The 18,627-nt window shown below is 36.5% G+C and overlaps 1 protein-coding gene across 1 annotated transcript in view; it reads left to right on the forward strand.

Moving 5' to 3' along the window:
- PEX7 (peroxisomal biogenesis factor 7) overlaps positions 1-18,627 on the forward strand; it is a 77,419-nt gene that overhangs the window by 26,341 nt on the left and 32,451 nt on the right. The window contains exons 6-8 of the mRNA XM_047860163.1: positions 3,973-4,079; positions 5,530-5,643; positions 7,385-7,440. Of these exons, the coding sequence (XP_047716119.1) occupies positions 3,973-4,079; positions 5,530-5,643; positions 7,385-7,440 (277 nt within the window). The remainder of the gene's footprint in view (positions 1-3,972; positions 4,080-5,529; positions 5,644-7,384; positions 7,441-18,627) is intronic.

Genomic DNA, 18,627 nt, shown 5'->3' on the forward strand with positions numbered 1-18,627 from the left:
TTTCAACAGTGCTTTAGTTGTAGCTGTAGCGGACTTTAGAGTTTCAGACCTGATATTAAATATAAATTTTTGAAAGCTTCTGTACATCATTTAGGTATTTCCTATGTTTTAGTGGAAGCCTTGTGCTCAACCAAATGTTCTTCTCTGGGGCTAGGCTTTTTCCAGACTGAAGCTTTAGGGGATTCCATTTACTCCCTCCATGATGGTAAGGGGTCTCCTTTGCCTACAGGTGTTAGAACTTGAGCTCTCTTAGGTCTTTGTAGAATTTATTGAAATGCAACCCCAGAAACGGAAGGGATGCTTGTACAGTCCCAGTACATATTTTCTGTCTTTAATCTGGACTTTTCTCTGCTTGTTAACTTCATTCTGCAAGCTGGCTTTCCCCAAACAGTGAGACATGTGGCCGTCAGCAGCTCCTCAATTTAATAATCTATGAATCCTAAGAGAGGGACTGTCATTTTTCCCCAAGTACCTACCTTTCACCTATCAGCTGTGGTCAGGACAGGGAATAAGATACTATGACTGGTCTTTCTTGGACCTGTCCGTGGGTGGTCAGCTGTGTTGAGCCATAGGTCTTTCTGGAGTCACATGGTGAGAAAAGGATGCTTGTCCTATAAGAAGTGTATTGCTAGGAAGTCCAAACACTAGATACCCATGCCACCTTGCTTTATACTCAGAAGGCTAGGGAGAGCCTAAAGATCATTTTACCAAAGGTATTTAGAATTTTGAAACAAATTCTACTGACTGGTGGCTAGACATTGACTATGACTAGGGCTCCTGAAGATATCTGAAGCTCTAGTCTATATCGATTCTGAACAGTTTCCATTTGGTACTTTCAAACTCATCATTCCTTCCCATCCCCATCATATTTACCTAGATCCAAAAATGTAAGTTCCTTTCTTTTATCAGAGTGGTTTTCAATCTTTTTTAAAATAAGAAGAAAGGGGTGCCTGGGTGGTTCAGTCGGTTGGGCATCCGACTTCAGCTCTGGTCATGATCTCACAGCTCGTGAGTTCAAGCCCCACATCGGGCTCTGTGCTGATGGCTCAGAGCCTGGAGCCTGCTTGAGTTTGTGTTTCTCCTGCTCTCTCTGCCCCCAACCCACTCATGTTCTCTCTCTGTCTCTCTCAAAAATAAGTAAACGTTAAAAAAAAAAGTAAGAAGATGGGAAGAGGGATGGGCGATGGGCAAAATGGGTGAAGGGGAGTGGGACATGCAGTCTTCCCGTTACGGAATGAATGAGTCATGGAAATAAAAGGTACAGCACGGGGAATACAGTCAATGGTATTATAGTGGCATTGTGTGGTGACAGATTGGTAGCTATACAGTGGCGAGCACAGCATACCATATAGAGATATTGAATCACTATGTTGTACGCCTGAAACTAATATGGCAACTATACTCAAATTTGAAAAGAGTATGAAGATGGTATTTTATTTTTATTTATTTGAAAAAAAATTTTTTGAGAGAAAGAGCATGCATGAACACATGGGGGGGGGTAGGGGGGGAAGGGAGAGGGAGGAGGAGAGACAGAAAGAGAATCTCAAGCAGGCTCAACACCCAGTGTAGAGCCCGACGCAGGGCTCAATCTTATGACCATGAAGTCATGACCTGAGCTGAAATCAAGAGTCGGACACCCAACCAACTGAGCCACCCAGACGCCCCTGAAGATGGTATTTTTAAATAAAAAACTGCAAAGCCCACACACAAAGCAATGATACATATATGTGGATCCATAAAAATATAGTGGAAGTATTACAAAAACACAGACTGAAGGGATGCCAAATTCATGATCGTGATGACCTCTGAGCAAGGACGATGAGGAATGGGACTGAAACTACAATAGAGGTTTCAACCTTTATTTGTGTTACTACTTTTATTTCTAAAATAACCGTGGGGCAAATATGGTAGAATGGTGTGTGTGTGTGTGTGTGTGTGTGTGTGTGTGTGTGTGTGTGTGTGAGATTAAATGTTTTTTCTCCAATTTATTGGAAAAGCATAGAAGTTAAAAGAATAATTCCTCAAGATTCAGCCAATATTGGCCATATGGCAGTTCCCCTCCAGTAGCATTAGGAAGCAGTGCAGGGTGGGTGTGGTGCACACAGGCTGGGGAGCCTGCCCGCCTAGGCTCTTGGTCCAATCCTGGTTCCATTGCTTGCTCTCTTGCGGGGATTATTTCACTTCCATGAGCCTCAGTTTCCCCATTTGTAAATTACTACAAAAATTACTTTTTATATGATCAAAATTTCTATCTCACTTGTTATGTTTTTAAAAAGTTAAGGCATATAAAATGTTTAGACCACCACCTGGTATATAGTAAACACTCAATAAATATTCGCTGTTATTCATGTTATTATAAATAGGGGTGGGAATGACTTCTAATCATGGGTATATTTTCTGATTTTATTTTTAAAAACATTATCTCATTTAAACTTTATAAAGTAAATATTTTATCACAGGTAAGGAAAATGAGAATCAGGGAAGTTAAGTAATTTGATTAAACATCAGCAGGGAGGGGCGCCTGGGTGGTTCAGTGGGTTAAGTGTCTGATGACTTCCGCTCAGGTCATGACCTTGAGGTTCAGGAGTTCAACTCTGTGCTGACAGCTCAGAGCCTGTTTCGGATACTGTGTCTCTCTCTCTCTCTCTCTGTCCCTCCCCTGCTTGTGCTATGTCGCTCTCAAAAATAAATAAACATTGAATTTTTTTTTTTTTTTTTTAAACATCATCAGGGAGCAAAAGACTGAGCTGGATTAGAATTAAGCCCTAGAACTCCAGAGCCCCATTGTTAATCCTTACCTTTCATTACCACCAACAATGCAATTCTTACATTTCTTAAACAACTTCCAAAGAAATCAGAAAAAAACCCATTGCCTAAAATTGCTATATTTAGATACATGACATATGATTTAGAATTGGGAATGTAGGAAAACATATATAAGTAAAAGACAATTTAAAATTTTAGCATTATTGTATACCATATATTAAAATATCTACTATGTGCTAGAGATCATGCTAAGTGCTTTACAGACACTTTATTACACTAAATTCTTGTACAGCCCTACATGTAGGCATTCTGTTTCTTTTTTGGAAATGAAGAATCGGTCTGAGATACTATGTAGCTTGTTCCGGGTCGCACAACTTCTAATGGAATTCAAGACCTGCCTGCCATCACACCATAGACTGTGTTCTTTCATCAGGCCTTACCAGCTTTCTCTTTGCATCAGTTATTGTTTATAATTTACCGTTGATATAGATATGTAGATCCTGAGTTTTGTTCATCTGGTCATTTTGTTGTTTCCTAATAGTTTATAAAAATTGAAGGCAAACAGTATATAAAACATTTAATCAGGGATAACTTTGTGGAACTAAGCAATGTAAACCAATGCAAAATATAATCCTTAAATTCTTTCAACTTGTTTTTTTCCAAGGAGAAAAATATACCTCCGCCTGGCCCATTAAAATGTAGTAAACATAAAAGCTAACTTTAAAATTTCTCTATTTTGGTAGACTGCCCACATTTAACAGTAAAACTGTTAGCATTTTGTTTTTATAGATTGTACTGGTATAGGGTGCTACAGGGTTATTTACTGGAAGCTGAGGATTTTCAGGGCCTTTTCCTATCCTAAAGAGAAATGCACTCTTAGTTGCTACTGTGTTTGTGTCAGTGTGAAATTCAGATTTCCTGCTTTAAGTAGATCTAAAAACATTGTCATGGCGCATTACTTTTTGTAGTTCATCACTTTTAGTAGTTCCTATGCATTATAATAGTTAAAAACCTTGTGTGTGTGTGTGTGTGTGTGTGTGTGTGTGTGTGTGTGTGAGAGAGAGAGAGAGAGAGAGAGAGAGAGGAAGACAGCAGTATCCTAACAGTAAAACAGTGTATTTTTCCTCAATTTATCATCATGAGTACAATGTCACTGTGCATCCAAGTGGTGTGATGGAAAGTGATCAAGTCTTTATCTTTCATCAGGTGATCAGACGCTGAGAATCTGGGATGTGAAGTCAACAGGAGTCAGAATTGTGGTTCCAGCACATCAGGCAGAAATTTTGAGTTGTGACTGGTGTAAATACAATGAGGTACCCTGTCTGGATCTGTCCTGAGCTGCTGAGCCCTTGCTAATGTTGAAATGCTTTAGATTTTATTTTACCCTTGTTTGTGTGGACTTTGATGGTGTTTATGGACCATTAGGTTAAAGGCAGTCCCTCTTCATTTGTAATTGATGACTGTGAGCGACCCACATTAGCATTAATTGGATTTAAGTGCACATAAAACAGGCACGATAAGAAATAGAAATTCTCAAAGTTCAACAGTGCAGCCTTACTTGCATGTTTGGGAAACTGCTTTACAATTTATGTAATTTTTTTTCCTTTATTGCTCTTAACCCCACCAATTTGTATCATCTGCTATTATTTCTTGTTCGCTTTGCTGGTTAGGCTGCTGAACTGTTTTTAACTTGATTTTTAGTTTGAAAGTCCATCAGTTTTTAAATTTTGTTTCATCTTCCCATATAAGCCTGACCAAACTTGATGCTTCAATAACAGTGTCCGTTTGTGCCTTTTTGCAAAGCTTCAGTTAACCACATGAGCATACGAATTCAGAACAGAAGTGGATTAAACATGAATTGATACACTGTTTATGTCCTAAAGTGGTCTGTTGACTGTGACAGATGGAGAAAACATATGCCTGTTTTTTCTCAGTTTTAAATTTATTAATGAAAGTTAAGAGGGCATTGTATTGGCAGAGTTCTTTAAAAAGAAATAAAATAGATTAAAAGAAAATAGAGTACACGTTCAATAATAATACTTGATCTAAATAAAAATTTCAGTGCTGATAACTGCAGTTCAAATTTCTGTCATCATAAATGAGTTTTCCATATAGGAAAATGAATTGTAGACTATATGTTATACTTTGGGGAATTCTAAAAAAAGGTGCTGATACATAGTTGAGAGTTGTTAATTTTTTTTTTTTTTTTTTTTTTTTTTTTGCTTTAAATCACTGAAATTTTTTCCTCAAATGAGCTTACACTGGAACCCAGCACATTCAGACAATGAATTGCTGCTTTGGTTGACATGGGATGGGGCTGACTTTGGAGCCAGCACGTGGCCCAATTCACCCAGGAACTGTGAGTTCACCGAGGACTCTAGATGGAAGGATTGGTAAAACCTGACTAGACAGAAGAATCACCACTTTTTACACAAGGTCTCAGTTATGATTAGATATCATGTTAAGACATGGCTCATGAGAGTGGGGCACAATGATTGAATTAGATTTAGAAAAACATAACCTAATTTGTACCCTTTGCCCTTCCCCCATATTCCTAAGTTAGCAGGCCTCTTGCCCTTTAACACCTGGTGAAGCCTCAGAATACACTGAAGAGAAAGGTGGGCTCATTTGTCAGGCATGATTTTTAACCCCTTATGTCCTTATTGATACTACTAAAGGTAGAATGAAGACTCCACAGTGCTTTTGAGACTACACCTTGTTCTGACGTGTGCACTGCTCACCTTTTTGTGAATCATTTTGCAGAATTTGCTGGTGACGGGGGCAGTCGATTGTAGTTTGAGGGGCTGGGACCTGCGGAACATACGACAACCAGTATTCGAACTTCTGGGTCACACGTATGCTATTAGGAGAGTAAAAGTAAGTGCTCATCTTTCTATGGGTAGAGCATAAACAGAAACATTATCAATGAAGCGTATATAAAAGGTGTTTAGAGGTTGGGAATATTGATTCTTTTTGTGCATATTTTTGTTAGCCAATTAATGATGATAAAAAATGAAAGCTAAAATTAGTTAAAATACTTGAATAATTACTGAATAAATTGGGACAATGTAGCCAATCAGTGCTTAAGTTTAATTGCAAATGTATTTTTATTCTGTCATTTCCATTCTACTATTCCTTTTCATGTGTTTTTTTTTTTTTATTTTATTTTTTTTTTTTTTTAATTTTTTTTTCAACGTTTTTATTTATTTTTGGGACAGAGAGAGACAGAGCATGAATGGGGGAGGGGCAGAGAGAGAGGGAGACACAGAATCGGAAACAGGCTCCAGGCTCCGAGCCATCAGCCCAGAGCCTGACGCGGGGCTCGAACTCACGGACTGCGAGATCGTGACCTGGCTGAAGTCGGACCCTTAACCGACTGCGCCACCCAGGCGCCCCGCTTTTCATGTGTTTTTAACTGGGTAATTCTTGGTATTTTTGTTGAAGTTTATAGAGAGGTGGCTAATTCCTTCTCTAACAGGGTAATACGTGTGGATATTCACAAACATTTGGGGTATAGAAAATTTTCCACTCTGCAAACAGCAGAGGATGAGATAAAGATAATTTTTTTCTGCTACTCCCAAGCAATTTGCCTGGTTATGAGGTGGCTTATGTTAGTTTCCCAGCTTTTATTGGTAGGTTTTGCTAAGTCACTGCGGAAAATATCTTGTTAAGTGACATCTCCCAATTTCATTTTTTGTTTTATTACATTATGGGTAAAGAAGTACTTTATTGATCTTTTAAATAGTTGGGTTATTCCTATTTGAAAAATTCTAAATTTTAGTTAAATTAGTATTTTAATTTTTATTGGCTGCAACCCAACATATGAGATGCAGCGCCATGTTGTTTTAATGGTACACAGGTTTTCGTAGTTGGGAAATACTTTCAGTATTTACTTCACAATGCTTTTGAGAATGAAACTCCGTATTCTGCAAGTATTTTGTAAACTATAAAGTATATTTGAAAGTAGTTTTATTTATATGTATAACCATTAAAATACTGGAGAGAAAAAAACTGAAGAAATATAATTACATTGGGAAACCTGTTAAAGTATGTTGATTATTTGTCTAAAAGATATTCCTCTTTAAATTTGCAGTTTTTGTCCTTGTTATCCTTTTCATTAGCTGTGTTGTATGAATAACATAAAAATTCTTTTAAAGATGTTTTTATTTAACATTTAAATGATTATTTGATACTTGTGCCAATAGCAATCATAATATGTATTTGTAAATTGGTAAATTATATAATTATATATTTGTACTGTCACATACTTAAATCCCTTATATTTGTAGGAGTTATTTTTGGATAGGCATTATGAAATGTATTTAATTTTTCCAGAATAGCCACCCTTTGGGAATATTTTATTCTAAATAAGTGCTAAAAAGCTTAAAGAATTATTTTTCTTTGGAGAATATAAAAGTAAATGTTTTTCCTGCAGATGATACTTAAGAGACTAGAAGATTTTTGCCTTGAATTAAGGCATGGAAGGTTTGGGAAAGCAGAATTTTAAGTGACAGTCTTGACTAAACTTTAATTTATTGTAATGCTTGTGGGAATAACCTTATGAAGCAGCAAGTTATAATGACAGCTAACTTGAGAAAGTTTTGTTTTGTTTTTGTAGTTTTCACCGTTTCATGCTTCCGTTCTGGCCTCTTGCTCCTATGATTTTACTGTAAGGTACGGTGGTTTTTATAAGTTACATTGTGAAATACTAAGTAGCATTTGTATCTTTTCAACTTTTATGAAAGATAATGTGTTTATCGTACTAATAAAATGATCTGAGCTGGGCACATTTGAATTTATGCCATTGGGATTAATACTGTATTTTTTCTGTTTTTATAACTGCCGCATACATAAATTCTTTGCTATTTAAAGATAGCCTTGCTGCTCCATTTGAAAGCCTTTTGTCCTGATAGTTATTCCTGTAATGACACCTTTCTACACAGTAGGTTGTGTAGCCAATTTCTTTTAAATTTAGATTTTAAAAATTGTGAAATTCCATTTCTTCAGGGTTAATTATATGAATCTTAAGACTGAGATTGTTATAGTTGAAAGAATCAGTATAAGTATATGTATGTTTGTGAATGTATGTAGATGAGTGTGTATATGTGTGTGTGCACATATGCATCTATGTATGAATATATATGTGTGTGTATGTGTGTCTCCAGACATACATCCCAGTTCCAATTCTACACTACACAGTATTTATTCTATTTTTTCTCCTTTTCCAAATTTGTAACTCCTAATTCCCATTATCCACAATATATGGACTTATTTGCAAACCCTAGAATGCTCAGAAAGCAGTTTCAGAATTGCAAAGCCATGTCTCTGTGAAACAGAATCTCACTAATTGGAGTTTTTTGCATCCCTAACGGTTTTAATTGGGTCTTTCTGATTTGGGAATCCTGTGAAGGGACATATTAAATCCATTTCTGTCCTGTTTAAAGGGAGAAGCCTAGTGACTACCTATACTTTCTTTTCAGAATTGTCATCATGATCTTAACCCTACTGGCCATTCCCTGTTTTATCCGTATACTTAAGTATCCTTGAAGACTCAGTTGGGAAATGCCTGACTTTTGTAGATGTAGATTTGTCGCAGGAATATTTGTTAAGACTGGGCTTTTGAATATGAACTGTATTACTCTAAAATCTTGTAGGCAACTAAACACGCACAAAAATGATCACAATGTGAGGCTCACGGCCTTACTTTTCTCTCCATTTTTAAGAAGTAGGCTTTGCTTCTTTCCTGAATCCTGAGCAAGACAGAGATTGGAAGATAGATGTTTAGTGCTTCTGGGGAGAGGAATGACTTAGGTCATGATTCTGTGAAGTGCTATAAGATCAAAAGTGTCACAGCTGTATCTGTAAGCATTTGGAAAAAGTGAAATTATAATTAAATAATATGAGATCCTTAACATACAGGTGGAAACGACATTTAATAGGTAGTTTTCCTATATAACTTAGAGTCCAGGTTTCTTTATATGTAAAATGGAATTAATATTGTCTATCCTCACAAGATGATTATAAGAATTATAGAACAAGACATGCTTAAAAATACTGTGCTAATTTTAAACTGTTTCCAGCCTTTGCTTCGCTTCTCAAGACACCTCACCAACCCTATTCAGTAAAAGACCTCGTTTTTCTCTTTTTTCAAAAAAAAAACAACAACAGAAAACTATAGGGCTCAAGCACAAATTATCTCAGTTTCTACCGCAAGCCTGCAGATTATCTAAATCTGTACTAATCCATTCCTCTGCTACCACTGGACATGAGTGCTCTTAATCCCATATGCTCTTGTTTTTTTCAGAACTTTACTCCTTGAAATCACCCCTTCTCCCTCCTACATCATTAATCTTCAATTCCCCGTTGACTTCCTCCTTAGCCTGTACCTTGTTCCTTTATCCTGTATTTTCCTTTAACTCTTCTCTTATATTTCTCTTGCCTTCCCAGCCAAGCTTTTAGTGTCCCCTAAGCTTCCATTCACCAGGGCCATTTTAAGGTCTTTGGGACTATTATCCCTCGTCAAGCCTGAAGCCTGGTATTCTTTTTATTTTTCCTCTGTAAAAATGGTATTTTCTCAATATGAAGTGGATTAAAAACTTAAACCAACTTCCATCAAAGGCAGTATGTAGAAGCAACATCCTCTTTTTTCCAGAAAGAGAATTTTAATTTTAACATACATTGTGGCTACTAAATTACTGTTCTACCTTCAGACTAAATGTAACTGGAGGTTAATAGTTGTGTATTTCAATATAGGACTGTCAAAGACTTTATTATGAGAAGGTGAATAAACAGAAGAAAAAATCATTTTTTTAAAATTTCAGTTTTGAATATAGGTACTATATCTTGTAATTCTCAAAACATGCTGAGAATGTGGCTTTAACTATACTCTAATAATGTCTCGCATTATTTGTGTGTGGTGACCACTCACTGGAAAGGTCAGAAAAGATATGTTTTTGGTAGATTTTCTTACCCCATGTGATATGAGTTAAATTTATCCTCTGAAGAATTTTAAATCTCATTGGATTGATGATATTTTTAGTGCCAGAACATTCATTTTAATAAAAAAAGATTTAAGACAAAAGACCACCCGTAACTTGTTTAATTTTTAGCACTGATAATTATACAGTTATTGCCTCTAGGTTGGGTGTGGCCAGTTTTTGTAACATAAACTCTTAAAATATAAGATTTCATCTATTTGCTCATTTTTATATTTTATTTAGTTTTTTAAGGCCTTAAAAATTCATTTTAAAATAGTTCCTATTGGGGCACCTGGGTGGCTCAGTCGGTTAAGTGTCTGACATCCAGGTCATGATCTCACGGTATATGAGTTTGAGCCCCACGTCAGCACTGCGTGAACAGCTTGGAGCCTGAACTCTGCTTTGATTCTCTGTCTCCTTCTCTCTCCCTGGCCCTACCTTGTTTGCTCTCTCTCTCTCTCAAAAATAAATAAATATTTTAAAAATAAATAAATAAAATAATTTATATTGTAGACATTATATCCAAACTGACAATGTGATTTAGTAACATAAAATTCAAGTTCCATATTTTTGTTTTATGGAGATATACTATCATATCTAATAGAAAGAGCTTTAAGTAGTTTACTTATATAGTAGCTCATTATGTTTCACTGAGTAAATAATAGAAATCTAAAAAGTAGTATGCAACATAGCATATGAAATTATTTAGTGTGTTTAGATTAAATAAAAACTCCAGCCTTTATGAAAATACCAGAATTCCCATTAGCTGATGGGCAATATGCTCGGTAACAGTACATGTTGGTTCTTTCTAAACTTCACTCAAGATAATAGTACTAAATCTATAATATTTTGTAGTGAATTATTTCCATTCTTCTGTGAATGTTATCACCGTAGATTTTAGCATATTATCTTCCTCTGATGTGCTGTCCATTAGGTTACTTCTTTTTCTGCTGAGCCATGTTTGCCCTGCAATCATGCATGAGCGTGATTTGAATTCGGAGTGCTTGTTTTTGGTTTCATACTAAGTAGATTGTTGCGTAATCCCAGTCAGAAATCAAAAGATCTGCTATGTATGACAGCCAAGGAAAAGTGAAAGCTGCTGTAATTACATTTTTTCATTAGGAAAGGCAACATTTTGTCTCTTCCAGGGGTAGCAAATCTCGGATATTTAAAGATAGAACTTTCATAAATTGATAAAGGCTAAAATGATCAAATTAGCCTTAGACGAATACTCTTCAGTTTCATGATACTTTTATAAATACTCTAACCTTCCAAACATTTTGTTGTCGATGGTCTTCGGTAGCAAGATACCAAATAACAGTGTTTCTTTTAGACTTACAGAATTTTTGGCAAGAAAAATATGAAGTGAGTTTTAATTCCAGTGTTTTCAAACTGTGCTCATCCAAGCATGTATGATGTGAAACTCACTCTGCCTATACCAACAATGTTAATGTTTCTAACTCAACTGTTAAGCTCCTTTTTGGTTACAAAATGGTACAGCTGTACTCTGTTCTATGATTCAGGCATTTTTATAGAATGTCTGTTATCTGACAGCCCTTGTAATAGAAGGTTCAGAATATCTTGCTGAGGAAACGATAAAAGTAAAGGCCTGCAGAGAAGTAGAAACACACTAAAGGGAGTCCTAAGCATGTCGTTTGCGTTGGGGTTAGTGGGAGTAGCCGGGAGCTATGTAGTCACAAATACAGATTTGGGATAGTGGAAAGTCCAAGTTGCATGGACTAATTGTGGGCTGGCACATTCCCTGATAACATAGGAGTCAGGACCACGGACTATGGAGCCCAGCTGCCTTTTACTTTCTGTATAAACTTGAGCACACTATTTTAAAATGGCATAGCTCGAAGTCCTCTTCCTTAAAATGGAGAGGATAATCGTACCTACCATCTAGGCTTGTTATGAGGATTAGATGAGTAATATACACATATGCTGGCACAGAGTAAGTGCTATGTAAGTGTTTGCTACTATGGTCAGTATTACTACTACCAGAATGGATGACGACAGAAGACCCTCCCTTTGGGGTTGAGGCCCATTTCAGCTCTAGTCTCCAGGGGTGAGATAATAATTTGTATTTCATGGCAACAGAAGCAGGCAGCCTCAACCTGGCCTTTTGTTGTCCTCTGCCACCTTGGAGTTCAGTTTCTTGGTGACAGTGTGAACCTTTTTTGTCAACGTGTTCTCCAAGTACATAACTTTTAAATTTAGTGTCAGTTCTGAGCTCTGAAATTATAAATACAAGACACTAGCATTTTTAGCAGTCCTTTTCTTCTTTATAAGGCCTGATAATGATACAATTTAAATTTATTCACAGTTTGTTAATTCAACATAAAACACAGTAAGGGCTGACCAGCGGTTTCCTGATAAATGTTTAACAGCTGGCTCTCTAGGTAGGTGGGGGCAACCTGATTTGTGGTGTTGGAAATAGAAGTTTAGTGGCGTAAGCCTTCCCACTGTGGCCAATATCAAGCACTCCACTGGGGCTGGGCTAGACCTAGGTGATTGCGATCTTAATGATTATTGATTCTACAAAGCTTTTATGATTGTAATGTGTGTGTAGATGTACATTTTCATTGAAAAGTGTCTGGAAAGGTATATACCAGATAAACTTGACTTAAGCATTCTTTACCTCCTGTCCTCTCCGTGACTTTTACCCCCTTGGAAGAACACTTTTATCCACTTACTTGTATGGAGGTGAAAGGACCTGAGGCTTAATGTGTGTGTTTCCCTAGTTACATTGACACTTTAAATTAAACCCGCAGTAATTCTTAGTAGGGGCATACTTGGTTTTGTGGCAGTGCTGGGGGTCCCGGGTCAGTAGCGCCCTACTGAATGGATTTCAGGCAGTAGGAATGCTGAGCAGGATAGGTCCAAGAGGAGAAGAGTCTTAGGCCTCCACTTCTGCCACATCGATATCTGTTCTTATATTTAACTTCTTATTTTTGATTAGCTATGTCCAGTTTACAAAGTATGTTCACATACAGTATTTACTTTAATCCGTACAATGCTACCGTGGGTGTGTACTCCCATATCCAGAAGGCAGTTGTCCCAGGGAGGTGGAGGGGTGGGCCATTATCACACGGCTGGCAAGTAATGGAGCCCAACTTGAACCTAGATCTTTTATTTCCAGATCTGGTACTTTTTATATTCCTCAATACCTGAGCACGTCTTGTACGTCCAGGCCTTTATGTATTTCCAAATAACATAATTTTCCCCTGTTACGTAAACATTATCTCCTTAGGGACTAAATTGCCAAAATACAGTATTGTTTCTAATACCTATAGCTGTTTCAGAGTTGAAGTATTCAACATAATTGCGTCTTGACAGTGGTGGACACATAAAACAAGCATGGATTTAAAAACCTTTCAGAATTATGAAATATGTGTATACAGATACACATGTAACTGTATATACAACCGAGCATACACATATGTGTACACATTTTTGTTGAAAAGCGTTTGGAAAGATCTAACCAGAATTTAAAGAAGATTACTGATAGGTGGGATTTCAGGTATCCTTACCTTAAATTTTTTTCACTTCTTTAATTGGAGTATAACTTAGGTATGTTTACAATCTTGAATCTTTCTCAACAAAAGTCTAACCTTCTCTGACCAAGGCTGACTGTGTGTAAGTTATTGAACTGCCTGTGTAATGTAGAACTGTCCTGAGAAACCGTGGCCCCAGAAAGTTTTACTTTATAGTTTCTTTTACTTTTTATGTTTCTCTCTGCTTCTTCACTTGCAGATGGCATGTTATTCTGCTTTTATATGTACTATTTTTAATCTCACTTAATATAATTCACATAACTTAAAAATAGCCATTTTTCACACACACTCACTTTTCTGTGTTTTTTTTTCTTTATTTTGGGTTCTTGTTCCTCTCAAAAGTCAGATTCCTAAACACGTGCAGTGTTACTAGGGTAAGTACATATCAGATGTCCTTGTGTGAACTATATTACTATGTTATTGAAATATATTTAAGTCCCAAGTTACAAATAGGATCTATTCCTGGACATAGAACATAGTTAAACTTATATAATCTTAAGTTTTTATTGGGAGAGATTAGATTAGACAGTCTAGGACCAAGGCTTCGTAACTATTTCATTCAGAAAGAATATTTAAGTTCAAGATACAACAGAATTGCTAACTTTTTCTAAATTATCTACTCATAGATTATAAGTTAATAAAATTCCAAATTTTGAGAAAGAAGTACTAAGTGGGAGTAGGAAATTATCTAGAACCAGCACTATGTCTCCCCATTCTTTGCTCTCTGGAGACATATGGGAAAGCTCTATGGGTTCAAAATCCTTTATGTGGTGGGGTAAACATAGGTTCTTTTGAGTCCATTAGACTTGGTGATAGGCCATTTCCTCCATTTAGTAGCTGTGAAAAACACGAAATGATACCTGCTTTGCAGAATGTTCGGAATGTTAAATGAAACTATAAACACTCTTGGCACATAACAAGTGCTTAAAGAAATAGCAGATACCTTGAGAATTGTTATAATAAGTTTCCTATTTTAAAATGTAAGTACTGTAGGGAGAGTTAAGGTATTCATCATTCATGCCTTACCTCGCCTTACTTTAATAAGATAATTATGGTGCTTAAACCTTGGAGGAGCTCTGTGAACGGCAGTTCTCGTCACATTGTGGAGATGGGATGGGGGAAGCACACTGTGTGAAGGTGCAGCATGAGCCAGATCAGTGCACGCTGGGCACAAATACAAAGTTGAGCACGTGTGGACCATTGTATTCAAATCCATGACCACCTGACCAGTTCTGCTTCAATTCAGCCTGTATTTTTCTCTAAATTATTATATATTTGTTTAAAAATTATTGCTTAGAGAAGCAGCATGTTGTAATAGAAAAATAGATCTGGTTTAAAATCCTGGATTTGCCATTACTAGGTATTCTTATATTTAATCTCTTATAAAGACACTTGACCTCCCATTGTTTCCTCGGTCATAAAACATATTATTATGAGATTTAAATATCAGTGTATGCAAGCCTGTTCCCATAGTGCCAAGCCCATATCAAGCACTCAATAAATTTTAGTTCCTTCTCTTTTTCATTCACATATTTATAAGCCTCAAACTTTGTACTGTATCACTCACTGTAAATATATGCTCTTATATTTCTGATCACAGTTGTTAAAAACAGGAGCGCCTGGGTGGCTCACTCGGTTGAGCGTCAGTTCTTGATTTCAGTTCAGGTCATGATCTTTTTCTTGGGATTGAGCCCCGTATCGGACACTGAGCTGAAAATGCACAGCCTGCTTGGCATTCTCTCTCTCCTTCTCTCTCTGCCCCTCCACTGCTCTCTCTCTCTCTCTAAATAAATTAAAAAAAAAAATTGTTAAAAAACAAGCAGAATCACAAAAAGACACTCAAGTTCTGATTTCTTCAATTTATGTTTAAAACGTTCAGCAAAAGTATTCTTTTATATGTGTATGTATAAAGATAGAAAAATGTAAAATTTTAATAATTGGTGAGTCTAGACAAAGAATAGATGAGTGTTCACTATGTTCTTTGTAATTTTTTTGTGGGTTGGTAATTTTTAAAATAAAAACATTTGAGAAAAATAAGCTGTATTTGCTCACGTAAAATAAGACACTGAAAATGTTTCTTACTAATACCTTCTCATAAATGTGATATTTAGTGATACTGTTTAATTGTGAAATAAGATAAATAGCTTTATTATGTTGCATGAGCAGGAAAATGGTCTTTAATCATATTGTAGTAAACTTAGAATCTTAACAAAGCAGCAGATGCAGAAATGCCTTTTATCTTTGTCGCATTGACTCTCATGGGACTTGCCTTTATATAGTAAGTGTCTTAACTTTGGTGTGGTTGATGGGCTTTTTTGATCCTTATGTTTATTAGCACAGAGATTTCCACAGGCAGACACTTCTCTTTCTTCCCCTTCCCCATAAAAAAAGGTCAGCCAAAGTCAACAGATAGTATAGCTGAATATGTACTCTGCCTTGCAAACCTTTCATTTCAACTTTACCTAGTCCCCCTTACCCACAAAAAAAGGTCAGTGAAAGTAAATAGGTAAGAAACGCGGCTGAGCGGGAGCTCGTATGCAGTTTCAAATGATCATTTTACCTCATCTTTAATTTTTTTTTAATGTTTATTTATTTTTGAGAGAGAGAGAGACAGGACGCGAGCAGGGGAGGGGCAGAGAGAGAGGGAGACACAAGATCTGAAGCAGGCTCCAGGCTCCAAGCTGTCAGCACAGAACCCACAAACAGCGAGATCATGACCTGAGCCGAAGTCAGATGCTTAATCTTAACTGAGCCACCCAGGTGCCCTTACCTCATCCTTTAAGATAGTTCTTAATTCCTCTACATTTGTTTATCAAATCACAAGAAATTATGTGGCTAATGATATGACACTATTTACATCTGAGGAATGGTGATTGAATCCTTAATGTGATCAAAGAGTTGTTTAATATTCTGTGCCTGTCAGATATCTTAGATGGGTCTTTGTAACTCTATCACAGGTTTTGCTTCGTGGCAAAGGTTCACTAAACTTCACCACTGATGTTAGGAAAGCATCTTAACGTAGTTGTCTCTGGTTTACTTTTCAAGAATGAGAATATTTGCATTCATATATTTGCTTGATTCTTCTAAGGATATTTTGGTACTGAATATATTTTGTGTTAATAAAGCACATTGCTTGTTTACAGGGTAGGTAAGATTGTCTGTTTTGTTATTTTGTCCCTAGTACCTGGGACATGTATATACTAAACTTTTAGATGTAAGTGAATTTATGTTGCATGAAAAGTTAAATTACTCTTTGCTTACTCTGGATGTAAAAGCCTACAATAGTTGCATTTTGATATGGCTTTCCCTTTAATTATATTTGAGGTAGTCATTAATAAAACTGAATTTAAGGTGGAAAGTTCTGTTGGGATAAGAAAGTGATATTTTTGCAGGATAAATCTTGCAGTTCTATTGCATTTAAGTCAGCACTGACTAGATCACAAAATTTTGCTACTTAACAAATTCAGGGCCATTGTATTGGTATCCTGATTGTCACTTAAATTTACAAATTGATATTTTTTATTTTTCCTCCTACAATCAATTATAATATGCAATTTGATAATCTCTTTAATAAATAATGATCAATTTAATAACTCTCTTTGAGCTTCATATAACTAACGGTTAAGGTATTTCTATGTGTGAAGCAGTAACTCCCAAGTTTGTTGATAGATTGATGTTTTTATATGTCCCAAAGGGTTTTTCCATTTGACTTGTTTAAATTAGAAAAGTCTTGTGTTGATTATTGTTTATACTGGAAAGATCTCTTGATGAAATGAAGCATAATTTTACAAGTTAAATGCCAGGTGAAAAATGAAAGTAATTTTCTGTAAAATGAAACAATATACATTAATTAGAAAGAAACATATATAAGACTTTCTGATTTTAAATATCTTGATTTATAACTGCAGAACATTTTCAGAATTATTTAGTACTAAAATGTTTCATGAAGAATCAACCCAAATCCGTGTCTAATTCATAACCTAATGCAAGCACATGAAGAGACACTTAGATCTAAAAGGAGTGAGGAATGTTAAGCCTTAGCTTTATACACTATAAGTCACTGCTTTGAACTTTAAATTGTGTTGATTAGTTCCAACAGAAAATTTGTGGAGTTTGCCAGTTCATTTGCATTATAATTTTTAAAAACTTCTGTTGTGCGTTTTCAATAGGCAACTGAGTGGCTTTTGTTGTGTATGTTTACATTTTCTAATGCAGATAATGCGTTGTCTCATCTTCCGTAGCAGGAGGTCAAAGGATAATATGTGAAAATGAAAATAATCAATGAATTCTGTGAGCATGTTATTTGGAAATATAGAGCAAGTAAGTACAGAGTATCAGAAGAAACAGCTAAAAGAATGTAAAGTGCTTGCCTCTGAGGTGAAGGGTTGAGAGACTGTTCAGGAAGCTGCTGTTCTCTGTCATAAGCCTTGTAGAATTAGTGGACTCTAATCCGTGCGATTACAGTTTTTAAGAAAAAGGTAATTGGGCAGAAAGCCTCAGTGTTCCCCGCTCTGAGTTATCTGTGCACATAGTGAGCCTGTTTATTTAGATCAACCGGGTACTACTCGTCAGTAAGTAGTAGTTTATTCTGTCTCCTAAAAACTCAAGGATAAATAATTCACCCTTGAGGTCTGTCCTGAATCCCCAGTCTGGATTGCAGCAACACTAAATATTCTCTTATAATTCAGCAGCATCCCTTATGTTTCTGCATTATTAGGGCAAGTTATGCGTGTGTGCATGTGTCAAACAGAGACTATCTGGAGCTAGCTTATATAGAAAAGGTGAGATGTTTCCCGGGATCTGGGGTCCCTCGGAGCGCCAGGGCAAGAGTGCAGCAAGGGGCAAAGGAAGGTACTGAAACTGCTTTGCTCAGGTGCCTGCTTCTCATTTCTCCTCTTTCCGCACTGAGTTTTTTTCCTCAAGCTTTCATGTCCAGTCACCAGAAAACGAACAGAATTATTTGGTCTGCTCCGTGTGTTTTTCTCTTTCCCACATTTATCCCCTGTATCTGTCCTCTGCTGACAAAGGAGTTGTTCAGTAAAGGAGATCCTTGAAAGCTGTGGAGACATCCCGCAACCCGACAGCCTGAGTGGTCTTACTCATAAATGCTTAGCTGCAGAGATGAGGATGTTAACAATTTCGTAGCGATAACAGTTTCATAGCTAGTGAAGGACCGAAGCCCAGGCAAGCAGCTGCTGTCAGTTTGGCTCTTCAGCATTTAGGTACACAGTTCTCCTGCAGCCTCATCCAGTCACACTAGGGTCTGTGCTTCTGTGAAATAACCTTTTGCCACATTTTCGTAGGTAGTTAACCTAGGTAGCCACGTT

The sequence above is a fragment of the Prionailurus viverrinus genome, chromosome B2, assembly GCF_022837055.1.
Source record: "Prionailurus viverrinus isolate Anna chromosome B2, UM_Priviv_1.0, whole genome shotgun sequence".
In the NCBI taxonomy this organism is placed as follows: domain Eukaryota; kingdom Metazoa; phylum Chordata; class Mammalia; order Carnivora; family Felidae; genus Prionailurus; species Prionailurus viverrinus.